The 27698-nt window shown below is 36.7% G+C and overlaps 2 protein-coding genes across 13 annotated transcripts; one reads left to right on the top strand and one right to left on the bottom strand.

Annotated features, from left to right (window-relative positions):
• Positions 1-1156: 1156 nt before the first annotated feature.
• On the top strand, positions 1157-10838 carry LOC107810713 (rac-like GTP-binding protein 3). 7 transcript variants are annotated; one of them, XM_016635520.2, is made up of 9 exons: positions 1157-1352; positions 1638-1773; positions 2248-2335; positions 2491-2600; positions 2687-2750; positions 4439-4503; positions 4588-4653; positions 7865-7959; positions 10571-10838. In XM_016635520.2, exons 2-9 carry the CDS (start codon positions 1669-1671, stop codon positions 10608-10610), a joined length of 633 nt encoding a protein of 210 aa, XP_016491006.1. In that variant the 5' UTR covers positions 1157-1352; positions 1638-1668; the 3' UTR covers positions 10611-10838.
• A 748-nt stretch (positions 10839-11586) lies between these two features.
• Positions 11587-20183, bottom strand: LOC107810712 (uncharacterized). 6 transcript variants are annotated; one of them, XR_001653711.2, is made up of 6 exons: positions 19949-20088; positions 19406-19810; positions 17628-17999; positions 12929-17337; positions 12762-12805; positions 11587-12281 (listed from the first exon to the last, which is right to left on the bottom strand). XR_001653711.2 is itself a non-coding variant. In XM_075251644.1 (5 exons), exon 4 carries the CDS (start codon positions 17287-17289, stop codon positions 12955-12957), a length of 4335 nt encoding a protein of 1444 aa, XP_075107745.1. In that variant the 5' UTR covers positions 17290-17337; positions 17628-17999; positions 19395-19810; positions 19949-20183; the 3' UTR covers positions 11587-12281; positions 12929-12954. The 6 variants fall into 6 exon arrangements, 4 of the variants coding, with proteins under 4 accessions (XP_075107745.1, XP_016491000.2, XP_075107746.1 ...); XR_012708604.1 differs by having other exon boundaries at positions 11677-12281; positions 12655-12805; XM_075251644.1 differs by lacking the exon at positions 12762-12805 and having other exon boundaries at positions 19395-19810; positions 19949-20183.
• Between the last annotated feature and the right edge of the window lie 7515 nt (positions 20184-27698).

Genomic DNA, 27698 nt, shown 5'->3' with positions numbered 1-27698 from the left:
GGCTCTGATACTAGTTATTGGGCTAAAATGGCCCAAATACACTCTTAACATGATGTAATATTGTCCGCTTTGGGCCAAGCCCACACGATTTTTCCCTAAAGGCCTCACCATTAAGATTATACAACTCCTTATGAGTAGAATCTTTTTTCTTTCTACTTTTCATGTGAGACTTTGTTCACACACCCAACACTGATAAATTACAGCCATGTCAGAATGTTAGATCCAATTAAATTAGCTGAAATAGGTACTCAAAGTAAAAACTCCATAAATTCAAGATAGTCTTTAGAGCGGCAGTAAAATTGAAGAGAGCAACTATTTTGCTATAAAGGCACCAACTCTCTTTTATTAATTGATATCAAATAAGATAATGGAATTGTCAGTCTCATTAGTATTCATTTATCTCAACTACTCAAATTATGATTGCTATATTGGCTATGAATTTATGGCAATAAAAAAGCTAGTGGAGTCTAACTACCAAACTCACTTTAAATACCCTTTGAACTCAAAAACATTGTTCTTTTTAGCTTTAGTAGTTGCTTGGAAGCTAACATCATCTTATATGATATATAGAAAAATTAATATCCTTTCTTGGATTCAAAAAATGCGTGAACAAATAGTCCTAAATCATTATTCATTTAGCATTAATGGTTATGTAAAATGTTATGTTTCTGCTTTCCCATTTTTTTGCAATAAATTATATTGTACTCGATAGTATTTTCTTTTATCATGTAAACCCGATATTATAATACTCTAACCAACCATTTTAAGCAAGAGATTTACAATAATAGTGCAAATTTTTTACACTATTTATGTAATTTTACTTATCCCAATATATTGCTTTACTATTTTTGTAGGTTACCGAAACATACTTGCTATCAAAGTTGTTTATTACTATTGTACCAAACGACTCCTAAATGATATAATACAAATTTTTATGTATGTTCGGTGTGTCCAAATTAATACACGATTTTTTTATTTAAAAAAATGACTTCTAGAGAATTGGTTTTCGAATTATTTTTTGAAATATCAAATTGTGCTAATATTTAAGAATAAAAATAAAAATAGTAAAATTATTTCAATCATAAAGCAGCAATATGGTTTTGTCAATGGCTTATCCCGGGCATATAGTTTAATTTGTTCAACAAAACGAAGACCCACATCTCATCTGTCACAACTCACAGGATCCATTTTTTACTTAATCCACTCTGAGGAGGAGACCCTTTTATTGTTGGAAAGCTATTAATTCCAAGCTATCTCCACACCCTCTCCCCAAACAAGAAAATTATTAAATGTAAAACGTACTACTAGACCCCCAGTTACATACATAAACACACATCATCTGCAGAATTTTGGTATGCAATTTTACGTAGTAAGTAATAATACCAAAAATCAAGATCCAGTCTTTTTATATTTTCCAAGAAGATTGAATCAATAAAAAGGTGACAGCTTTGCTACAGAGTACAGAGCCAGTAAATTGAGTAGGAATCATGTGATCTTTACTCACTGTCTCACCTCTCTCCTTTCACTAAGCAATAGGCATAATACCTTTCCAATTTCACCCACTACTCACTGCTGTAGTATTTGCTAGTCTTTTTCTTGGGTAAAAATATTCTTTCTTCTTAATTTTGTTGCTGCAGCTTTCTTGAGGTATTTTTTTTTTTATGTTCAATGGCCTCAAGTGCTTCAAGATTCATCAAATGTGTCACGGTTGGTGATGGTGCCGTTGGAAAGACTTGTATGCTTATTTGCTATACCAGTAACAAGTTCCCCACTGTAAGTGTTTTACTACTTACTTCTTATATCTTTTCCCCAAAAGATCCATGTGGGTTTCTTGGTATGTCCCTCATTTCTTGTGTTTGATGCCTAGATAAGCTGAATGTTGGTTTTTTATATGTGGGTTTTGCAGCTTTTTTCCTTCTTTTTTCTCTTTTGTTTGTTCTGATTTTATTACTTTAGAATATGCTCTTTTTTTGCCTATCTGTTTTTATTTTGTTGCTTTATTTAACTTATTTTTCTTGGTATGCTCCATTCTTGGCCTCAACCAGGTCACAATATTGGTTTTTGGAGGAGGGGGGGGGGGGGGTGAAGAGAAAAATCCCAGTAAGAGAAAATGTAATGGTAACCTAATGAACCAGAAAGAACAGAATGCTATGGCTAACTTGTGTTATTCAGGAGTATTTCTTCAGTTTCTTTCCTGAACTTAAACTTCAATTTTCTGAGTCTTCTTCGTATATTTGTTCGAACCAGGATTATGTTCCCACAGTGTTTGACAACTTCAGTGCCAATGTGGTTGTCGAAGGGACCACAGTAAATTTAGGTCTTTGGGATACTGCAGGTAAAAATATGTCTACTAATTACAACTGAATGGTTCCAAGATGATGTCCTATTCCCCCTCCTCCAAATCAAGTACTAACATCCTGTAATTAGCATTTCCTAATCGCTTAAGGAGGCAAAGGAATTCTGATTTCTCGACCTCTGATCATTTTATAGGCCAAGAAGATTATAACAGATTAAGGCCACTGAGCTACCGAGGAGCAGATGTTTTTGTCCTAGCGTTCTCCTTGGTTAGTCGCGCAAGCTACGAGAACATACTTAAAAAGGTACATTCTGTTTAAAACTGTGAACTTTGTCAGTTTATGTCAAATGTCTTTTTTTTTTCTTTTTCTGAAAGCCCCCTTTTGGTCAGTGGATTCCTGAACTTCAGCATTATGCTCCTGGAATACCGGTGGTATTAGCTGGCACCAAACTTGGTAAGTTTTAGCATATTTCCTGAATTAGCAATTACAACAGATGCTGAATCCTGAATGTAAGTGCTTTTAGGTTTAATGTCACTTTGTTCTATGATGTGCTTGCTGGAATGCTAATACTGTATTTTGTAGCATAAACTTAAGGGGGCTGGAGGATGGAGGTTAGAAAACGTGAATGTTGAGTCAAGACAACAAAGTGGGCTGGAGTTAATAACAGAGGCAGATGAGTGAAATATTGTACAGTTGCAGGCCTAGGAGTGAGTACTTGAAATTGTCATGGAGATGAGATGGATCTATTTAAAAAAAATTGCAAGCAATAAATGTTAATAACCCCTCAAGTACTAAGCATCTATGCTAATCATGAGTCTATTGCTCTAATCCATTTTGTGTGACACTCTTTCCTTTTTAGTTTGTTCTAGAAAAGAATTGACACTATTTTATATTAGAAACTATTTAATTTTAAATATCCTATTTATCATTAATGACATGATTTTATAGCCGCGGAAATATAATGGCATGTTTAAGACCACAAGGTCCAAAAGTCTCTCTTTCTTTCCTGAACATCGTTTCTAGTCAAACACCTTCACATAAGATGAAAAGGAGAGTGTGTTCCTAACTCACCATACAGGCCTTGCTCTGTCCATCAAAGCGGTTATTATAACTTGGTACGACCAAAAAAAATTGCAGCTACATTGACTTTTCTAACTCAAGTGTTCTGAAGTACAGCAGTAAAGTGGCAACTAGATGGAAAGTCACCTAATTAATAATTTTGCTGTTTTAACATTTGTATATAATAAACCTTCTTCAAAATGCATAAGCTACATATTTTCGCAAGATTGTACTTGCTGCTCCAGATGGGGCACCATATGCTTTGCTAAATTTCAATCTCAAACCCAAAAGCAAAAGCCTACGATGAAGATAGAGCATATTTAGTACATTGGGGAATGAGGAGATATAGATTGCCGCCCTGGCGGCAAAATTTAAAGAATGTACATGGCTACCTTAGGAATGTTGCAGTGGAGACTTAGGTTAACTTCCATTTAGTTTTGCAGTATAGCTTGATAAGTAAGATGTCTACTTCTCTTCAGGGGCCAAACATTTAAAAGCGAATTGCTAATGTTGCCCTTATCTTTTTGATAAAATATTAGATGCTGTAATGGATAGTATTACGGAACAATATTTTCTCCTAAACTTGTATTTAATTTTCCTAGGTTTATTCCTTAAAAACTTCTGGTTGCTCTCTGGTATTTTGTTAAGAGTCTCTGTTCCAACTTGATTGTCCTGAGCCATTAACCTTCTCGCCCTCTAGCTGAAACATAATCTTTCTATCAAGGATGATATTTCGGATACCAAGAGTATTTAGTGCTGAATTATTCTTAATGGTTTAGTCCTTGTAACAACTGACTTTGTGTCCCCTTGATGGAGCAGAATTTAAGATTACATAGTAGAATGGATTTAATTTCTTGTGTAACAATCATTGTTTATTTTCATTGAGTATATTTATGGAACCGATAAACATGAAATATACTGAATGCTGTCAGTAATGGTATAGTCACTAGATGACTTTGCTATAGTCACGTGTGTCTTATTCGCTGTCTACTTGTGAAATTGGCAAGCTCTGCTCATGGTGTGCAATGTTACTTGATTCTAAGTTATGCCTTAAATCTTGTTTTGTCTGGATGATGCTACAGATCTTCGTGAGGATAAGCACTTCTTGGCTGATCATCCTGGATTAGTTCCTGTCACCACCGCGCAGGTCTGCCTCCAATCTGTCACTTGTATCTTGCTCCTTTACATGGCTTTGAATAAATGGGAGGCATAATGATCTCTATATATTCAGGGAGAGGAGCTACGGAAACAAATTGGTGCTGCCTATTACATCGAATGTAGCTCTAAAACACAACAGGTTGGTCAAAGTAGTATCTTTTCTATACAAGTGTTATACATGGTGTTTAACGTTTTCCATGAATTAAAGATTGTAGCTCGTTACAAAAAGGCTGAAAAAAGGTTCAAGATATTTTTAATTTTGAAAAAAGAATTTCAGACCAAACTAATAGTGTTTGTTTTGAATTTTTTTCCTCAAAAAACTGAAAATTATAAAAAAAATTAAAATACTTTTTAGAAACAAATACCACCATGCTACAATGTTGGTCTTGTGTTATTTGTCTTTGCTGCTTCATGGCCGGTACTCTTATATCAAATACTATGGATGTGGATCGATTATCTCTATCTTGTTCGTCCTTAGATAAAGTAGGGTAGATACCCCTTTAAAGGATAGTATTTCCTTCTAGTTGTAGTACTTAAGTGCCCTCAACTTCTTTTTTTTGATGAAGTAATTGGTTTCATTGCTGGCATCAAGAAGATGCATAAATTACAAAAGAGTGTAGCAATTGTTAGCTCCTTACAAATGTTTATACTAGTACTAGGAAGCTAACAAAATTCAAAAAAAAGTGTCAGGGGAGTCTATAGGGGATAGATAAGCCCATCTATACAAATACATGAGGCGTCTAGCCTTGAGTTTGTGGGGAGAAGTTGATACTCCTTCAAAACACCTGATGTTTCTCTCATTCCAAATGCTCCAAAAAATAGCTGTAGGTATCATCTTTCATACTTTCCTGATGGTGCTATCAACTTTCCAGTAACTCCAAGACTCAAAAGCATCACTGATATTATGTGGCATGACTCATCTAAGTCTAAAGAATGATATAAACATACTCCATAAATCTGCTGCAACAGACTATTGAAGAAAAAGATGGTTGTGAGTTTCTGCCTCCCTCTGGCACATGTAGCATCTATTTACAATCTGAAAATTCCTCTTGGCTAAGTTGTTGTGTCAGACAAGCCTCATAAAGTGCAGTTCAGTTGAAGCAGATGACGTTGGGTGGCAACTTGATTTTCCATATTAACTTCCAAGGCCAATGGTTAGTTATTACATTGTGAGTTCCTGCTAACTTGTAGCCCCAGTTCTTCGTAATCAACTCCAGATTTCTTGGTAATTCTTCTCTTCGATTAACCACACAGATACGGGCCCCAAAAAAGTGGACTATATGTTTAGTGTCATCGTCAATATCGACGAAGCCACCACACTTGTCTCCGATGAACTTGAAAGTGTCCGCCGTCCATGCGTGGATAGGAATTCCAAAAGCTTTCACCCATCGATGTTCCGATTTTGCAGATTTCATATCTGCTCTGACCACCGGAGACCACCATTTCAAGGTCAATTCTCTTCCATTCCAGAACCAATCACCAGCTTTGACTCTGTTTGCTTCGTATCTGGAAGGGAACTCAAAAAGGAACTGGTTGTGCTCGATGGGAGTGATCTTGAGACCCGCTGTGACTTGCCATCTGCTTGTGAACCATTTCTGAATCACTTCTGCCTTTGGGCTCAAGCTAAATGAGTCATTGAACTGACCTATGAGACATTTCGAAAGGAAGTTTTCATTTCCCAGCTCTTCCTGGAGTGCACCATGCCCAACATTGGCATTAGTTGTAGTTGGCCAATGTGATATATTAGCAGCTTCCTTGTAAGACCTTGATTGATCAACATAGAGATAAAATATTGGGTCTACATATATTCCCAGATAACCTTGTATCATCCCTGCTATGTCGCCCCATCCTTTATTGTAATTGCCTTCCGGGATAATGATTGCAGATCTGTTCGCCCCTATGATAGCTTCAATTCTAACGAACCGACCATAACTGTTAAAATTTTGGACCACCCGAAAAGTGTATGTTTGTACCTTCCTGCCCCATCTTTTGCAGTTGTTGCCGGTCTGAAGAGAAGCTTGGATCAAAACTTCGCACACCCATCAGAGGTTGCTGTCATCTATTTTAATCTTGCTTGAAAATCTTCTGCTACATTCTGTAAAAATATACCATCCCATAGCTTCCTCGTTGATACTAATTAACTCAAAAGTTTTGCCACTAGAATTGAAAGTGAGCCCTCGATCCATAGCTAGGCAAATTTAGGAAAGACATCGTCGGAGTTTAGAGATGAGGGTGGGAGAGAGAAAGTGATTCTGGCACATTCCCCAATAGAGAGCATTTTTGATGCTGTATCACATCTCTTTCTTTATTGGAATAGTTGGAAATTTTCTTTTTTTAACGATTGCAACACTCTTGTCAACTTCTTTAAGTAGGTGAATGACTATAGTAGGCGAATGTATTATGTATATTAATGAAAATATTTGTCAAACCTCTACTATTTGTGGTATCGTTTTTAATCAACTGACTGAAAATGTCAGCATATGCTTTCCCTAGCCAAAGTTCTCAAGTTCCACCCCTATTAACATCGGCCATATGCAACCTAATTTACATTGGTAGGCTGACGATTCAGCGGATTCACTATGAGGTTGCCAAAATAAGTGTTTCTAGTGTCTAGTCTGCTTTGAGTCTTTTGGAGTTTAAAATAGTGGTAGCACAGACATTGCTGTAGTTAGTGGCAATTTAAAAACAATCCTGTACTTTTGTAAGAAACATTTTGCTATCCCTATTTATCAAAATGAAACTTCATTCAGCGACTGAGTTTTTTTCATTTTCTGGAGGTCTCTGGTTTATTCATTTGCGTCAATCTTCAAATATCATCCAGGCTTGTGTTATAACATCCTTTGACTGAATATCAACCTGATTTCCAATTGAAGTGGAGAAAAGAATGATTAGAATAGATTATGAATCTTTAACTTGCAAAGCATGGCCATACATTTTTTGACTTCCTCTTTTCTTCTTCCTTGCTCTGCTGGCTATGTGTGTGTGCGTGGTTGTTTGAGAATTTCTTGACATAGTAAGACAACATCACCAATGAAGCTATTCATGTAAAAAGCAGGCCCGGTTGGCCAACCTTATTTTGAAAATTAGTTCAAGACCTTAAGCTTCCAATTCAAACTTGTACCAATTAGGACCAGTTTAAGTATTGAACATTCCAGATATTGATCTCTCTTTCTAACTTTACTATTCCTAAGAATCCTCCTTCCACCTGGTATGACTCCTGATTTTTTCCTTCCACATTTTCTTTACTGAAGATGCAAAGGCTCTTCTGTTTGTTGCTTGATGGTTGTCTACTTTTGTTTTTGTTGCTAGACTATTTGTTACTGATCTTACATTGCCTATTTAATTTAAAGAATGTGAAAGCTGTCTTTGATGCTGCAATCAAGGTCGTCATCAAGCCACCGCAGAAGCAAAAGGAGAAGAAGAAACAACGTCGAGGATGTCTCATGTTAGTAACTCTCGTAACCTTCTCTGTTAAAATCAGTTTTTGATCTTTGTATTATATGGAAATGTGCTACATGATGTTTACTGAATTAATGGTGCGCGGTTCTCCATTGACATATTAAGTTGACATACAAAAACAATAGTTGTGCTACTTTGTCGAACCTCTATGCTTTGCTGAAGGGTCTCCTAGTGACTAAATAATTCCTTTTTTTATAAGAAAAAGAAACAAGGAATAATTGTTCTTATGTGTGGCCCAACTTTTTGTTTGACTGACAACTCAAAACATTTTCAATATAGGGTAAAGTCCTTAGAACATGCAAGTCTAATGATACTATTGTATATGTAGAGGTACCCTGACTTCATACCACGTACAATGTATGAAGACCAACTGAGAGACTCATCATTTGTTTTATTTATTCATCTCATACAAGAATATGTATTTATTATCCTGCATTGACTTCTAATCTACGAGTTTAAACTATAAATACAAAACAACTCCAATTTTGAATTCTTGCTGTCCTGCCTGGTTAACATCAATTGAACCAGAAGACAAAGTTCTCTGTTCTAGAGATAGCTGTGTCTGCAAAATTAACAGATTGCTTTACCCCAGAATTATGGTTTTATAAACAGTTTGCGCCAATGAAAAATCTGATGAAAATAACAGTAATCTTTTCACGCGAGAACTATTTTATTCAGAGGAGGAATAACTACAAAGCACTCTGTTCTCTTTCCTTTTTTCCTTCCTCTCCACTCTTTAGTGTTTCTTGTGCTTTTCACATGTGGAATTTTTTTAGCGCCTCTAATATTGATTTGAAATAAGAAATTCAGCAGATAAATTCAACAAGTGTTGATTTGCAGCTGCCTAAATGCCGTTGTGAAATGATTTGTATAGATACTTGAGAGAATTCACGTAAAGTCGTGCATGCGAATGCGTACTTTTTTGGGTAAGGGTGTTTGTGTGATATGAATAAAGTTCCAGTGAGGCTGCGGCCTATCATTACAGTTGTTGCGGTTAAAGTGACTGCACTAGCAAGTAGCAACAATTTTTGGTTTATATTCCATTTCTATGTTATCTTTATTAGCTAGCCTACAAAAGTTTGATCTATGCAGTGCTAGCTTAGGGAAGAGTATGGATACAGTCAACTCTTCAGACCAAGGCTTCTTCTAACAAAAGTTTTTAAACAGAGACATAAGGATATGAAAGAGAGTAATAGGGCCCCTCTCGTCTCTAGTATCCAATCTGGCCTTCTGGAAAAAAAAAATCATTTGGATGACCTATTTGACAACAAGTAGACTATAGAAAGTGTGACAAACTTCTAAAGTCGAGACTTATGACCTGTTTTTGAGGGTTATGGCCGGTGTTGGCTTTCACTAAATCGTGAGATATCTAACTGGTCCTTGAAGCTTCTTGAAGATTGGACTCTTCTTGATAGATTTATCACGGTGTTCCTTCATATTGACTTGCCCCCATCGGAAGAGGAAGGGAAGTCTTCAACTAATCCTGAAACCCCAAAATATCCGGTTCCTGGGTCGTCGTCGTTGTTGTTGTATCCGGTTCCTTCTCCATAACTTAATATATTACACAAAGATTACTCTGAAGATCTCAGTTCAACTTAGGAGATTTGTGTCCACAGAACTTTGACCATTGCGTAATATCACTAGTGCCAAATGAACAAAAGATTACAGCCTCAGCTCAACACATCTATCCTCAATTTTATATGACTTCGTTTCAGTATTTGAGCTGATAACCTGGTGGCAATTATCAGCAGCCTCAAGTAGAATGGGGTTTAATAGTCACATGAAAGCTTTTGCCCGAATAAGTAAGGCAAATGAGGTAAACTTAAAGAACGTTTATTGCTACTTCTGGATCTTTGCCTTTTATTTTATTCCTGAGTACTATCTGATCTTGACATACTGATGGCGAGATGAACTGTCATTACCAAATAGCTTAAGTATTATCCTGTGGAAATCCTTGTCCAGTGGCGCTCGCCGATGCTGATTCCTTGCTACTCCCTCCGTTTCAATTTATGTGAACCTATTTTCTTTTTAGTTCGTGCCAAAAAGAACTCATTTCCATAGTTAGAAACAATTTACCTTTATTCCATGATTTATAGCTACACAAAATATATGTGTCTAATTTTACACAAGTTTAAAAGTCTTGTCTTTTTTCTTAAATTTTGTGCTCAGTCAAATAGGTTCACATAAATTGAAACGGAGGGAGTACTATTTAAACATCCTACTTCTAACACTACCCGATGAAAGAATTATAAACATCTGGTTCGAGAACTGTATCTAATTTGCAACAAAATACAAAAGAAGATATTCTGCGTTTAATTTGTGGTTTAATATTCACTAATGATCCCTTGACATAATTGAGACTTTGATTGCTGAGACGTTGTCATTGACTTTTCAGTTTTGTCTGTGTTCTGAAATGGAATTCCTTGCAACATAGCATACTTTTGAGTTTTGCTCCTGCTGTTAAGACATCCAAGTTTTGTGTTTTTGCTAAGGATGTTAGTCTTCGCAATGTTTCCTTGCAAAATAGCATTGTTAGTCTTCGCAATGTTTGTTTACCGCTCTCCTGTAATACTAACTTATCTCACCTGGTACTGCAGGAATGTGATGTGCGGAAGGAAGCTCGTTTGTTTGAAGTGACATTTCAATGTACATATTTCCCATCTGTTCGGCCTCTAACATGATTTATATCCATGGCTTTAGCGTGCTGCCTATAAAACTTACATTTCTATCAGAACTTTTGTGACGAGCATAATGTATTTGTTTTTCCATAACCCAACTTACTGCTGGACGGCCTTGATTTGTCTGTAAAATACGTTACTTGCTAGGTTTATATTTCAAGTACATGTATTAATTCTATTAAACCAATCACTCGCTGTTTACCAGAAGCTACGCAAGGGGCTGCAGTAAGTAGATTAGGGAGTAATGTGTGCTAGCGTTTTTCTTGAATATAGCAAGAGAAAGAATACTGGAGATGTACAAAATAAACTACACTGTCATACCTGTGGAGTCCATCTTTCATGGTAGTAGGTTTCATACCAAGTTCGTGAGCTAATATATGAGTTTCTTGAGCAATGGATACACGGTTATTAACCACAACCCCAATACCTTTGTACGAGAGCTAACAAGACAACAAGATTGCATTTAAAGGAGAGAGTAACACAATAATATTGCATCACAAGCTTGCAATCGGACTTCACATTCTAAATTGTGGAACCATGTGAAAACTCCCAATACAGCCAATCGGAGCAATTGCACAACTCATACTTGGAAAAAAGCAAATGAGAACTCTCTTGGGTTATAGGAGCAATGGAAAAGGGAAGATGAAACAAAAAATGAGCTGCGAATCATCACAGCAGACAGAAATAAACAATGGTCCCACTCCATACTTGTGGTTTCTGTGATTAATTACCTGCACAGAAGCATATCAGGTTACACCCAAACCAGACCGCAATCTCTGCATTGTAGATTACTCTGCATTCACACTTGATGATATGCATACTCAGCTCACTTGATAATTAACATAGCATCAATATGAGGACCGGCCATTTAATTGTAGGTTACAGCTAAACAGTGATTATTGGAACAGCCATAACAACAAGACAACCCTAACCCATGCAAAAGCTCCACCCATTTAATTTCTCCAAATCAGAAAACAGAAGTTGTCTTTTCGTTGCTCACAAGACTGTTGGTTCAGATTAGTAGCTTGAAAGAAAAACAAGCACATCACCCCACCATCATTGAAAATATCATTAACAAGAGTTCTATCATCTGTGAATGAGACTACAAACTAACGTTAGAACGATTTAATTTATGGTACAATGGCAGCCACAACAACTAAAACATGCCTGATGAAAGCATTAGTACCAAAATTTGGTGTCAACCCTGTATACATATGTAATGGGCAAAGGAGGACAGAGAAAAGCCAAGAACACGGGAAGCAATGAAAGATGATTAACAGCAAAGCACAAAGAAAAGCTTTCCGTTTGATTCAGTCTCGAAATTGGACCTCCATTGTCAATAATTTGGACAGGATAACATTGATTTATCCCCAGTCCCTGGGCATCAAAGATTTCAAGCTTTCCAACAGTTAAATATCTACAGAGGGAAAACTCATCTGCATCCACCCAGAGAATATAGCTGACCAAAGTGCAGTGCTTGCAAACCATGGAAATCCCAACTACACTGATAAGCTGAAGAGGTGGTGGTCGGAGACTCTGAACACATCAAATTTGCTCACTTACCGCCCACCCACAGGAGCATGCCAGAAGCTGAGAGTTTGAGGAGTTAGCCAAGTCCATCCTCCAGTAGCTGCGTTAAAAGGAAAAAGAATAATAAAATGGGGTGTAAAAATGTCAGCCACACCAAAAATATAGGAAAAAATCTCCGAAAATAAACACAACTCAAAAAAGGAATGAAGGGGCATCAACAAGAAGGACAAGGAATATAGCTCTGAGATACTGGGGAAGAAAGTTTGATTTTCTTTTTCTCAAGCATTTTCTCTTCTTCGAAGGATGGGGATTTAACGACCTACTGGAAATAGATTTTCAGGAGGGAGAAGAAAGCAACTATAATATGTCTCGATAATAAGACAGAAGACCCAAGCATTTCCAACTTCAAAAATATTTTATTCTTTCAGAATATATCAAACTAGAAAAAGAAGAAAGCATGCTTCAGCAGAAACCTTTAAAATAATTGTGCACAAAGGTGCAAGCGAGCGTTTCATTGGTTGTATATCATAGTTTCTGCGCAGGAGTAACAGCTCAAATATATATGAATGCACAAGCTTACAGTTTGCGTTACGCAATCTTAATGCATGATGTCCTAGCGCTTCCCTACATAGAAGTTCCATTCAAATGCTTAAACAATGTAGGAGGTACAGGTCATACTTTGAAGTGTAAAGGCTAAAAAAGAATCTGCTGAGCTAACAATAAACGTACAAATAACACACGCCTCACCTTATAAAATCACCAGATTGCAGATCTTAGTGCCATGACTGCTTGAATCTGAAGTTCTCACTGTCCCACCCACCCTCAGGCTCCTTCCTCTTCAGAACACCCCCAGGTACAGCATACATTCTACCATGCTCGTCTGCTAATGCTTGTGAACCGGCAACAGAGAGTTGCCTTGCCGACAAAGAAACCGACTCTTCTCTCCCTTCCATGTCCACCACTCCAGGGCCTGCATTAAGATCCAGACCCTGCCTTCCCCATTTTCTATTGTGATCCATGGTACCGTTGCTGCTACTGTCAGGAAGTCCAACCATATAAGGCCTTGGATATTGAGATGACACAGCGCCAACGGGACCCAGCAACTGTGAATTTACAGGGGGCGTATAAAGCCGCCCACCAGAGGAAGAATCTACGAAAGAAGCTGATCCAACTGAAAATGTTGCAGAAGGAAGTGGGAAGCTCGTTCCGAAAGGAAATATAGGATACTGAAAAGGGGAGGATGGGTAAGGCACGGCAGGCGATGATGACAATACTGAACTCCGGTAAACATCCGCGGTGAAAGGAGAACCAGCAGCAGGAGGACCCAATATTCGTTGTGCACCAGGTGTGACCATTGGGAATGGCGGCTGCTCCACACGATCAGGCAAAATTGATGGAAGTGTCACAGTTGAATAAGTATTCCCAGGAGTAAACCAAGAAGAAAGATTCCCCATTTCTGGATTGTTCAGTCTGAGGCTAGAAGCAGGCAGTTGGGAACGCATGCTTCCCTGATGATTATCGTGGAATAAAAACTGTTCTGCGCTGGAATCATCAACACCAGGCCCATTATTTAAATCAAAGTCCCTCCTCACTTCCCCAGTTGGCAAGCCAATGGATGATGATGCTTTGGAAGGTAAAACTGCACCATCCAATCTACTACTGCTACTCACAGAGCACTGCCCTACATCACCAGGTTCATCAACTCTATTTAAATCAAGATCGAGTCCTCCAGAACAGCGAACAGCAGGAGAATCAATTACTTCATTCTTCAGTGCAGCACGATTAGTCATATGGTCCAATGGAGAGATCAACTCTAGAGCAGAATCTCGAGAATTTATTTCATCAAAAGTTCTTTCATCTGGTACATTCAGATCAATATCTAATTGTGGACGACTGTGCTTGCTGGTAGAAGCTTCAGGATGAGAGATATTTGTGGAACTTAATGGCATATCAAGAGATTTCCTGGGCTCAGCTGGGCGAAATGCACTTGTGGCAGCAGATCCTTTCCATCCAAATTCCCCTTTAACCCTCAATAGCTCCTCCGGTGGAACAAACGGACCTTTGGCGGCGGCAGCCACTGTAATGGAGGCAGGAAGACTACAGGAAACTGAGGATACCGCAAAAGGTAACGGGTTCATAATATGGACATTGGATAGAGATCCAGGTCCTGTAAAGTTGATTGTCTCCCCGTATTTTCCTTCATCAGAAATAAGACCTTCATTTAAGTCAAACTTCACCTTTGAAGCTGAATCTGGAACAGCAGCACAGACCGAAGAAGTCTCCAGAGTGGCGGATCCACAGTCCTTTGTTTTATCTTCTTCAACAGCAGAGAAATTTGATTCTCTAGATTCCCCATGTTTCAGCACTTCTGCATTTGAAAAACCAGGTCTCTCTTTCTGATTGAGTAACAAGCCAGAGTTCTGCACAGTGACATCCTTCCTTTCAACGGTAGTTTCACTTTTCTGATTTCTTGTAGTAAAATCAGTATCCACACAGGCTTTATCCTCAGCTGAAGCATCAACAGCTCCTTGATCAGATTTTGTCTTTTCAGACAGATGAACAAGACTTATATTTGCTTCATCAGACTGTCCACCTTTGTCTGTATTGGGATTTCCACTTGAACTAGTTGGTAGACGCTCTTCCTTGTCACTTGCCTCCATCTTTTCAGATTTTGCCACAAAAGATGGTTTCATCTCGATACTAGCATTGTTCAACACCCTATTCACACCATTCTTGCTCTCAATTTCAAATTTAGAAGTGCAGACTTCAACTGTTGGTTTCTGGTCTTCGAAGCTTACTACTGCATTACTGACCTTGTCTTCTAATACTGAAGTACAATTTCTACCTATTTTAGCATCTAGAGCACCAACAACCTTGACCTCACGGGACACCACCTTCTCCTCCTGGGATTGTTTGCTTATATCACAATCAATTACCTTCTCAGATAGACTATGAGGTGAAGAAGCAGCCTTTTCCATCTCACCTGACTTCTCAGTGATCTCCAACTTCACTCCAGCCGGCTGTGAATCAATGCAGGGAGAGTTGAACTGTTTGTTGTATCCTCCTGTCATTGTCTCTTCAGGAGGTAAAAAAGAGGCCTTTCTATCTCCAGAGAACTCTGTAGCAGCACCCTTGGATGGATGCAGTTTATTCTCCGACCATGAAGTACTAGCACTAACAACCAGTTTCTCTCTATCACCATCATCATCATTTCTACGGTCACCAGTGGAGATATCAGCCAGAGGTGACTTTGACTTGACATCATCACCTGTGCAAGCATCTTCAGCAGCAGGGGTATTTCTTTGCGGAGAAACAGAAGGTGAAACCATGTCAGACTTGGACATTTCTTCAGCAGCCACATTGGCAAGAAGATTCATTCCAATAGCATCAGCCAATAACATAGGCACGTTTGCTTCAGAATATTTTACACAACTCTCAATCAAAGCATTCATGGAGCTAAAAGAAGCTTCGTGCAGTTTTCCAGACTTCAGTTCGATCCCTGATGTACAAGCAGCTCTAGCTTCTGCTGATTTCCTGCCCTCATCAACAATCTTGCTTCGCTCTTCCTCCGGACCAGTAGCTGGTGATCCATCACCGTCTTCAGAACCGGTTAGTACATCTTTGAAATCATTGCTCTGCCACGATTCAGCTTTCGCATTTTCTTTTAATGTTCGGTCAAATTGATCATTCTTTTCAGAAAGCACAGGAGAAGAAGCTCGGCTGCTCATGTTCGTAGGGTCCTCATAGGATCCTGCACTGGCACTCTGTGCAGGACTGCGTCCCCTGTTAGATATCTTAACTATCAATTTGTGGTTGTGACCACTCCCCTCGAGAACTGGCACATCAACAGCTTTCTCACCACTCAATGCAGACTGCGGTAGCTTTTCTGAGGTAGGATTCCTATGTGAACTTCTGCCTGCAGCACTCTCCTTTTGGCTTCCAGATACTGATGATCCAGGATATCCATTAATTGACTTACGGTGACGAGAACCGCCCGTGGAGATCTTGATGCTGTTCATTGACACTGCGGTCGAACTTCTCCCGTCCTCCTTCCCCGAGAACGACTGACTGTGGTTGTGAGACTGGCTAGAACTGCTGCTCTTGTCTTCCCTTGCTAAAGGAACATCACAGGATCCACCAACTGAAACTCTGGGCTGACCCTCCTTTCCAGATGCAGGTGATGATGCTGGTTTTGTTGAGCCCGGGGACAAGGACGCAGACTTTGTAGTAGTTTCCCCTTGTGAAGGCTTTATCGAGGCCATTTTAGATGCAGAAAGCTGTGCAAGTGCACCCTTTGTCGCATCATTTGAACCACCAGGATTTTTGCCAACATTATGAGAAGCCTCGGGCAATCTTGATTTAGAAGGCCACGTGACAGCCTGATTTGAACCAGACTTGGCATCAATGATGTTCATCTCAGCTTCAACCCGTTTCTTCCACGTGTCAACTAAACTTCGCGCCTTCCTCTGTATTTCCGTGTTTTTATGCTGCCGCAAGTGATTAACAGACTTGCCAATATTGCACATCTGCAGCGCTTGAAGGTTCACAGGAAGCTTATCAAGAGCACGAAGCAAAATGAAGAGAAATTCTTCAACCGATTTGTCACTATCTTTTGTGTTGCTATATTCACCAATCCGCCCCTTATGAACATCTTGAAGCCACTCGTCTAACACAGGCAGACCTCTTAACTGTACAAACCTAGTAAGACAGTCAAAATTGTCAGTTGCCGCTACAACACTTGCAAGCATCGAACGACTGATCAAATCCATTTTCCTATCCATTCTATCCGGCTGCATGAGCTGAACTAGCTTCTCAACCCCTTCAGAGTTTACAAGCCCTCCTTTGTCTGTAATTTTAGAAATTTCAGATTTTAGTACACTTTCAGCTTTGATTTGACCAGAATCTATATCATCTGTCTTGATTGAACGTTCACGTTTAATTGACTCGGAGCCCTGATCTCCCCGCTCCCTCTTCTTTCCCTTGACGTGTGAAGGAAAAGAAGCTACACTGCTTTGTACATTATCTGAACCCGGCTTCAATTGTGATGTTGACATAGAACCATTCATTGGTTTCGGAGAGCGACCACCCGGTTGCACTGTTGCATGCATCTCTACTCGTGTCTTGTTTAATAGTTGGTCTACTTCTTCTTGTAGCTCCTGCACAGGAGCAGAAGGTATGAGTGAAAGATGAGAAAGCAATCAGAAAAATAAAGAATGAAAAGTGTGCAATTTCTGCTTTCTCCTAGCATCTCAGACGCCACCCTCGACCCAAAAAAAGAGCCCCAAAACACTTTTACTTCTTTTATGAAAAAAGATCCAAGGATTAAAAAAAAGAATCTCTCTTTTTGTTGAACCATCAGCCCTGACAGGACTTGTCTGCTCGAGGATAAATAATCTCCTACAATTTAACAGAAGGAATACAGAGCTATCAAGCGATAATAACCTACTTTGATGTAATCTTGGTCAGTTAACCACCATAAACACTTGTTTGAAATGTCATAAACACGCCGGCAGATAAATGAGGATATCCCTGTTGGAAGTTCAGCACCTTTAGAAAGGAATGCAACTTTACACGGATGCAGTAGTGATGCAGCAGGAATCTCATCCCTATGAAAGGAATAAAAGATTTCGTTGGGTGCGGCCTCCGGAAGGATGCCCTTGCTAAGCTTCAGCTCAGCAGGTCGATAAAGCCAATTAACACCTAACTGCAGGTTATTATCTTTACTCAATGTAAGCCTTCGGATTATTCCAATGAAAGGTGGGGAATCGTGTGGTGGTTTGAACAAAGCACAATCGCCCACAATAACTTTGCGACCATCCTGCAAAGAAAGGATAAATTTTCAACTTCACCGAGTAACGATGTTAAATCAATAAAGAAACACGCAATAAATTCACATAACTAGAAGCAAACCATGCAACGCTAATAAATGAACTCGTAAGCAAAAGAGAAAGACATAAATAGCTGAAAGCTCATCCACATCTTTCATGTTGTATAAAAACTTGCAGTCGAGTAGGCTACGTATCTTTAGGTTAATTGGCAATTTTATTTCCAAAAACTTCATTAAGTACAACCAACAGATGGCGATCCATGCAAAATCTTGTAGATGATCAAGTTTGAAGTGACTTTACAATTTAACTGCTTGCTTCATATAAGCATCAAACAAGACTCAATAAAAGTGCACGAGTTACAATGATGTAGTTAATCTAAGATATAAATTTTCCCCTACTTTGTAAAGCCGCTATCTGCATTGCTTCCTAAAGATTTATTTCTAGCAGCAAGAAATTTCTCCAAACACATAATATGCATGCTTCTACACTGTAACTTTGCTAGCTTAATTTTTATCTGGCGAGCTCCTCCTGAATCCCTTTCTTCCCTTACGCAAACAACGGAACCAGCAGAGTTTTATTGCCGAAGCTCCACTTGGGTACAATCTACTTTGTGACAGCATGGCAGAAGCGATGTAAGAGAGAATGTATTGGAGCATCTTTCATCATTTCAGTAATATTTTCACGGACAAGAATAGCAATAAGTTGTTGACTTCAGGTTGGGGCCAACATCTTTGGTGCATTGATAAAATTCTTTGGAAGAGCTATTTGCTAGAAAAGAAACAAGTATTTTTTGTAACTTTCTTGTACCCTCCGAATGAAAACTTGAAACCAGCAATGACAACCTTACCTTGCTGGAAATGTCAAAATTAAACAAATGCAGAAGCATAACAACATTATCATTTAACATGAGAAAGTAAGAAGCAAAACTAGTTCCACATGATCAAGTCCAGTTTCCACGCACAAAGTACCACATTATGGACCTCTCCGAAAACCGGAACAAGCTACTTTTGAATGCAAATAATGCACTATATCCAAATGCAACACCACGACAAGCTTCACTGACTTGAATGATAAGATCTTAAAACAACTTCCAGTCCATGATACAGAGTATGCCCATTTTTCACAAACTTGAGATGAAAAAAATATACTTAAAGAAAAAACCGGCAGAAGGACAGTTAGAGACACAAATCCCTTGATAAGTACTACTGGAGATCAGTCTGCAACCTGAACTGGGCTTGCAGTATACCTCAGATAAAAACAACAAAAGCAAAGTACCCAAAAACGGAAGAAATTTTTTAAGGCAAACGCAATCAAATGAATCGAAGCAATAGAAAAGAATAATAGGCAAAACGAGAAATTAAGGAAGACAAAAAGGAAAAACCCACCAAGGCAATACCTTGCAGAACGAATCAGAGGTAATAGAAGAAACAACAGAAGAATGAGCGGCGGCTACAGTGGTCGTGGTCGTCGCCGGCATGTGCTGACCACCAGTCGTCGAGCGTCGACAAACCTCACTTTCCCTTTGTCCCTTCCCATGCAGCATAATACAATTCGACTGGCATCTTCAGCACCTCCTATAACCAGCCCAGCCTCAAACATCAATTATCCTATCCAATCCAATCCAATCACCAGTCAATTGAGAGCAATATCAATTTACTTCACCAAAACCCTAGCAAAATCCCCAATTTCTCCAATCCCCTTGAAACCCTAGAAATCCCAATTTCTCCCTCGATCGCCTTAAAATCCTCAGAAACCCTAATTCCTTAATTCAATTCCAAGGACAACGCGTCAATTCTCCGATCTGCAACCCATCAAATGAAAGGTTAAAAACTCCAGATCCAATTAATTCGATTCATACTTGCACAAATACAAATCAATACTTACACAAATATACACATAAAGAGACATATATCGACATACAAAGAGAGAAAGAGCTAACCTCCGTATTTCTTACGACCTAGATGAGTGAGAGAAAATGTGTTTTAGAGAGAGAGAAAACTGTGGCTGAAGAGACGAAGAGATTATAATGTATAAATATATAATTTAGTTTAAATAAATAGAGCGATGTGTGTGTTTTGTACGTGCGTGTGTGTGAGAGAGAGAGGGGGAAAAAAAAGAAAATTAAACCTTAAAAAAAAAAAAGGTAAGAAATCAGAAAGAGAAAATGATGTCCCAGACGGCAAAGGGAAAGTTGTACTTACTTGTTACTTTAGGTTGTAGAGAGAGAAAAATAGAGAGAGAGAGAGAGAGAGAGCGCGGGCAGATCGGGCAGAAGGGGCAGGGCAATGATAACATCACCCACGTAGGAGTTAAAAGAAAAGGGAGAGATGTGGAATGTGACTGTGACTGTGACTAAACTAAACTAAGGTTTGTGTTAGGGTCGGATTGACTGATCTACGGCTATGTTGTAGCGTGAATCATTTGACTTTGTTTTCCTATGTCACGCCCTCTCTTTTTTCTTATCTGTGTCTCTTTTTCTGTGGGAATTTTTATTGGTGTTGGATTCATCACAATTCACATACCCAATTGTTTGTTCTGTTTTCGTACGCATGTGGTTGGGTGATTCAGAAGGGCAAATGTGAGAATTTATTGTTTGATGGAGGGTTGATTTGGAGTTTTAAGAAATTGGAGGGGGTTCTTTGGTTTTAAGTGATGTGGAAGTAAAGTGTAAAAGGGAATAATATGGGCATTAAGGTTGTCTTCAGATGTACCAACACTTCATGTAGTATGTTTTCTGAGCCACTCCTTCCTTACTCTGCTGCCCAAAATTGGGTGCAGAAAATTTTGCAAAAATAAAAATAAAAATAAAAATAAAAAAATGTGCTGTTCCATTCACTGAGGTTGCACTTTGTTGTGATCATTTAATTATAGTGTGAGCAAGAATATATCGCCTTATAAGTCAAGAAAAATATTTTCTTCTATAATAACTTTCAAAAAAATCACGCGACACATAATATTATGAATCTTATTGTAATATGTTAGTGATTGAATTTTGATAATAAGATTGATGTTTTTTTATCCTTTTAAAACTTGTAATTTCCCAAATCTTGTACTCCATAATTCTTCCTTGCTACTTCTTAATTCATTGTTTTTAACCCTTTCCCCTTGTTTTTATGGTCTTCCTGTGCCTTCATTATATTTTGTATTATCTATGGCACCTCATAATCCCCTAAATTCCCATATTTTGTTCTACATTTAAATAAATTTTCATGATGCTTTCTCCCTTTTAGAAATTTTAACACACATCTCATCAGCAAAAACTTCATGTTGCTATCATGTTTGAGGATGAGAAAGGAAAAAGAAAGAAACTAAAGGATCATTTGGTTGCCGGTTAGAGAGGAGTTATTTATATATTAAAATTGGCGTAACTTTATACATTGTTTGGTGACAAAAATTAAAAAAATAATCCCAACGTAGAATCTAACATAAGTTATACAATATTTGGTTGTTTTTTTTTTCATTTGTACATAAAACATAGCATAGCTAATACAATGTTTAGCTCCACATGACTAATATATGTATAAGTTATGAGAGAATCTATGTATTATTTTATGCAGGGTAGAAGATGGAATAACAATATGTGTATTAGTAATACTTAAATTAAAACATAAAATGGCAAGAATACTCTCTATTAAAAAAATTATATTTGTTTTGTTTAAAAGATATATTTAAATATAATAACAATTTTAATTATAATATTTAATACCCACATTATATTTATGTATTACTAATCACTATATAGCTAATCATGTATAACAACTTCACATAATTAATTCTCGCGTAACTAAATCTTGCATAACTAATGTCTACATTACTAATGCCCTTAACTGTTTAACAGAGATTTAGTTTTGGATATTATTTTTTGAATGTGTGAAATGTGATATTCAATGAGTATATTGATACTTGCCAACTTTTATTAACGAGTGCTTTACTCTTAGTTAGAGAACAAGTTCTTTATTTCTTTCCTATATACGGCGATTTTTGTAATATTTCTACAACAAACTAAATAAGATAATAAATTCAACATGAGATTAGGTTGAGGTAGTAATTACACTTTCTATATTTTTAGAAATGTTTAAATTGAAGATGAACATAACTTGACAAACATGTGACGCACATTTATAATTATTACTAAACTAAAATATACACAAACTAAAACCATGAAATATTTGCCATAAAATGTTCCTTTAAGTCGGAGAGCAAATTAATTAATTGAATTTCCAAGGTTTGAATTTAAGCACTGGATCTCATGTATAAGAAGAGAAAATTCTACAAAATCTATGAACACAAAGTAGAAAGCCTTAGCAACACTGAAAATTTTGCCACGTTAGCTAGTGTATCTAGTTTAAACTTGGAAACAAAAATGTTTGTTATTCTAAAATTTAGTTTGAAAATACTTAATTTTGGCTTGAAAAGCTGTGATCCTAATTAAAAGTGAAATTAACCATGACAATACAATATTTCCAAAACATACAGAAATCTTAGAAAATCATGACAATACAATAAACGTACTATCGTTTATGACTGCATGTATTAATAGATCAGTAAACATATAATCTATTCCTTAATCATGTTTTTATTGCTTTTAACGCATAGTTCAATGAAATAAAAAGTACATTATGGAGGCAGAAGATCTACTAATTATTGATTTAGTTGCGAACCTCAGTTTGCATTTCATAATTGTTTGACAAAATTGAGTATTTGTATTTAATAAGCATTGCGCTTATGAATTATGATTACATCCCAAAGTACGTTATTTTATTTTCTAGTTTGTCATTGATATAAACAAATTCTTTCTGTGATAAAAATTAGATGGCAACAAGAATATGTATAAGATTTGGGATTTGTACAAATTTGGATTAATCTTAAAAAAGCTGAATGGAAATATACATTGTAAAAATACTTAAAATTACTATACATGGTAAATGTGAAATGTAATGTACGTAATGTGATAAAATTGTACTTTCTTAATGTCAAATTGACTTCCCCGTTTCTTTCTTATAGTTCGCCAAATGTATGCTTTATTTAAAATTAAATTTTTTAAAATATATTCTTTCATGTTCTCCCTCAACAAATACAAATTTGTTATAAAATAAAGACAGTAAAGTAAAGAAACTGAAGACAAGTATAGAGAGAAACTGATATATTATTCAACTTCAAATTCATGTATATAATGAACTGAAAACTCCTATATTTATAGAAGAAAGGAAGCAGCTGCGAGACTTTTCAGAAAGCAGCTGCAAGGCTTTTCTTTAGTTGCTTGTAAGCTGTCTGCATGAGCTGCTTGCAACCTGCCTGTTTAATAAGAAGCTGCTGCAAATCATTTCATTGAGCTGCTTGCAACCTGCCTGCATCAGCTGCTTGTAGATAAACTTCAACAGAGTTCTAAATGGATAATCTTCTTCAGGAAGATTATCTATAGCGGAGTAATAAATGAACATCCATAATATAATTATTTTCATAACACTCCCCCTTGGATGTTTATTAAAAGATAATGTGCCTCATTAAAACCTTACTAGGAAAAAAACCCTGTGGGAAAAAATCCTAGTGAAGGAAAAAGAGTACACATATTTAGTAATACGCATTGCTAGCTGCCTCATTAAAAACCTTATAAGAAAAACCTTGTGGGAAAAAATCTTAGTAAGAAAAAAAGAGTACATCGCGTATTTTACTCCCCCTGATGAAAACCTTGTTTCAAATATTTAAGTTTTTGCATTCCAATCTTGAATACTACCTTCTCAAAAGTTGAAGTTGGTAAAGATTTAGTGAATAAATCTGCCGGATTGTCACTTGAACGGATTTGTTGCACATCAATGTCACCATTTTTCTGAAGATCGTGTGTGTAGAATAATTTTGGTGAAATGTGCTTCGTTCTATCTCCTTTTATAAATTCTCCTTTCAATTGGGCTATGCATGCAGCATTGTCTTCATATAAAATTGTGGGTCTTTTATCACATTCCAACCCATATTTTTCTCGAATAAAATGAATCATTGATCTCAACCATATGCATTCCCTACTTGCTTTATGAATAGCTATTATCTCAGCATGATTTGAAGAAGTAGCAGCAATAGATTGCTTTGTGAAGCGCCACGATATGACAATACCTCCACATGTAAATACATACTCGATTTGAGATCGAACTTTATGGGGATCGGATAAATAACTTGCATCTGCATAACCAACAAGATCTGCACTACCTTTGTTAGCATAAAACAAACTCATATCAAGAGTTCCCTTTAAATATCGCAATATATGCTTAATCCCATTCCAATGTCTCCGTGTAGGATAAGAGCTATATCTTGCTAGTAAATTAACAGAAAATGCTATGTCAGGCCTTGTAGCATTAACAAGATACATAAATGCATCAATTGCACTGAGATAGAGTATTTCAGGACCAAGGAGTTCCTCATCCTCTTCTGGAGGTCAGAACGGATCCTTATTCACTTCAAGTGATCGAACACCCAATTGGTGTACTTAATGGGTGCGCTTTGTCCATGTAAAAGCGTTTTAAGACCTTTTCTGTATAGACAGATTGATGAATAAAGATCTCGTCTGCTAAATATTCAATTTGTAGACTAAGACAAAGTTTTTCTCTTTGGAGCTCTTCTGGAGTTCCTATGATATTTATGCCATTAACATAAACAACAAGTATAACAAACTATGATGTTGTTTTCTTTGTAAAAATGCATGGACAAATGCCTTCATTTACATAATCTTCATTCATCAATTCAGTGAGGCGATTATATCACATGCGCCCAGATTGGTTTAAACCGTACAAAGATCTTTGTACTTTGATTGAATGCATTTCACGATGCTTTGAACTATATGCTTTAGGAACTTTAAATTCTTCAGGGATCTTCATACAGACTTAATCAAATGAGTCATATAGGTTATGCCTTGCATTTAGATGGCATGACATCATCAGGTGTCTGGACTACATGTCCGATCCTCACAATCTTTTACAATATTGTGCACTATATTGCATCAAATATATCGTCGACGATCATTTCATATCGGTTCGCAAACGACATAACTTGTTGAGATCTCTTTATTTTCAGGTACCTGAACTTCTTCCGGAGTTTCATGAAATGTTATGTCGTGGGCTCTTCCAGAGCTTAGTTTCTCCTTATTATGATCATTTTGATCATTTGCTCCTATTCTTTTCAAGGATTATTACCTTTGGAAACGATTGGTCTACCACGCTTCATGCGTATAGTAAACTCTATCCTTCAGGGACTTAATTTTAATAGGAGCATTTGCAGCTGAAATATGATATTTAATTTTGGATCAGCAAATGCTTCTGGCATTTGACTTGAATTATCTTCTAAGCGAGGATAATATTAATGATAATTCGATTCATATAGCATATTTTTCAACTGTTTTATTCCATCTCCCAAATGTTAAAAACTAACATATATCCAAATCTTTTTTGGAAAACATATCTTTGTGTATTGTGGTAGAGAAATTAATCATATACCACACATCAAAAGTTATTAGATAGTAAAAATATTTGGTTCCTGATCCTAAACCAATTGTGAGGGGATGACTTATCATATTTTGTTGGTCTGATGCATACAAGTGCTGTTGTATGCAATTTAGAAAATCTTAGACCAACACATGAGGCTTTGTTCTCATAAGTAATAGTTTAGCCATTAATAGGAGGTATTCAATGCTAAACTAGCTTGGATATAAACCAGCATCATCAAGATGAATTATCTTGATTTCATAATCTAAAAATTATGCTATTAATTGAGAAAGACAATTTCAAATGTCAAACTGCAGGTTGACAATAAACATACATGTAACCATCTTATATATGCATCTATAAGTGGTTCACATGATAGGTGAATGGGCTCATATTCACCTTTTATATATTTCAGAATTCGGGGATTTTAGTCCCAACTTTAGTTGGTATAATCAAGTTATTATGAGAACAAGCAACACAAGAGAATTCTTGAAGAATCTTCTAGTTATTCAGTATATGCTTATCTGAATTCTCAAATAGCTCATTTAAAAATGGCAAATGAAAACTTCAAGTTTATCATAGCATGTGCTATCTCTAAGTAAACTTCTGGTTTACTATGGCATAATCTTTTGCATCAGTAAACTATTGATTTACTGTGGCTACTTTTGTATCTGTAAATTTCTGATTTACTATAGCTACTTTTGCCTCAGTAAAACTTCTGATTTACTGTGACTGCTTTTGCATTAGTAAACTTCTGGTTTACTGTGATACATTATATAGTACAACTTGAAGAATAAGGCGGGTAACTTCTCACATACATATTATTTTACCCCATATGATTGTGGATACATGGAGATTTTCAGTCTTCCAATCATTTGTGGTCTTAATATAATAGCCATTTGTATCAGTAAACTTCGGGTTTACTACAACATATGTTTTGATCATAATCATATAATATGAATGACATATTTGTATATAAGCTCTTCGAGAGCCTTTCTTTATTATCCACAATCTAATATTTACCAGACACTACTGGTGTCATGTGTCTTCTAGACAACAATTAGCTCTTCAGGAGTTGTTGATACATTTTGTACTATCAAATATTGCTCAGACACTTCTGGTATCATGAGAGAAAATCATAATCAAATAAACAATATAAAGACAATTCTAAATTAATAAATGTAAGAAATCAAGAATTTCAATATTTCTACCACCAACTTTGTTTCTCCTTCAGGGAGAAACGCCATTAACATATGAATATTTTATATCAAAGCGGCAACCACATAGTCATTACATCCTTCAGGAAAATATACATGAGTTGTTATTTTCTTCGGGGTAGTTAATAACAACTAACCATAATATATCAATGTAGTTGTAGTAGAAAGCATTCTACAAGAATGATTTTGCCTTAGAATGATACTTAATAAAATTATCCAAGATGTTTTACGTACAACAAGTACGTGCGACAATGATCTTTATGCCACAAAAATAATATTTATATCATCTGTTATTCTAGTTCTTCCGGAGGTGAGTTATGGTATTTCTTCATTCACTACACGGAATGAAAATGTGCTTCAAAACTAACTTTGAATATCTCAATATTTTGTTTAAGCACAAAAAGTCACTGCTTCAAAATATTTTCCTGCTTCGGGAGAAAATTTCAATTGTGTTACTTCTTCAGGAGCAAATTGAAATATGAAAAATTGAGTATATATTCTCTCAATCATATTACCTCTTCTGGAGGTGAATTGTAATATATTTACATCAAGGGCATATTCATATTTACGACTTTATTAATATTATCACATTCACTTCAGGGAATGGATTAATATTTATCAGAAATTCTCATCCTTCAGGAAATCGAATATAATTATCTGAACGCGCATTAATCACATTAATTGTGATGCTTCAACCTCTTTTAAAATATTTACTATTTCAGGAGCAAATTGATGTGTGCATATAATATAGAGAATATTTCTCTAGCTTATCTTTAATTGTAACCATAGAAAGCCTAAATTATCACTTCTGGTGGTCATAGGCATATTCCACTTCTGGTGGTTAACAAAATTTAGTTACAATAAGATATACGAAACATAACCACTTCTGGTGGTTGTATAGTTATTGCAAACTTTGCTGGAGTTTAAGTGGATCTAACAATGTTATCCACTTTGTAATCCTTTATTAAGATAATTAGGATGAAAACAAATACCAAAATAGGTACTA

The sequence above is a fragment of the Nicotiana tabacum genome, chromosome 4, assembly GCF_000715075.1.
Source record: "Nicotiana tabacum cultivar K326 chromosome 4, ASM71507v2, whole genome shotgun sequence".
Lineage (NCBI taxonomy): Eukaryota > Viridiplantae > Streptophyta > Magnoliopsida > Solanales > Solanaceae > Nicotiana > Nicotiana tabacum.
This window is presented reverse-complemented; position numbering and strand designations above follow the sequence as displayed.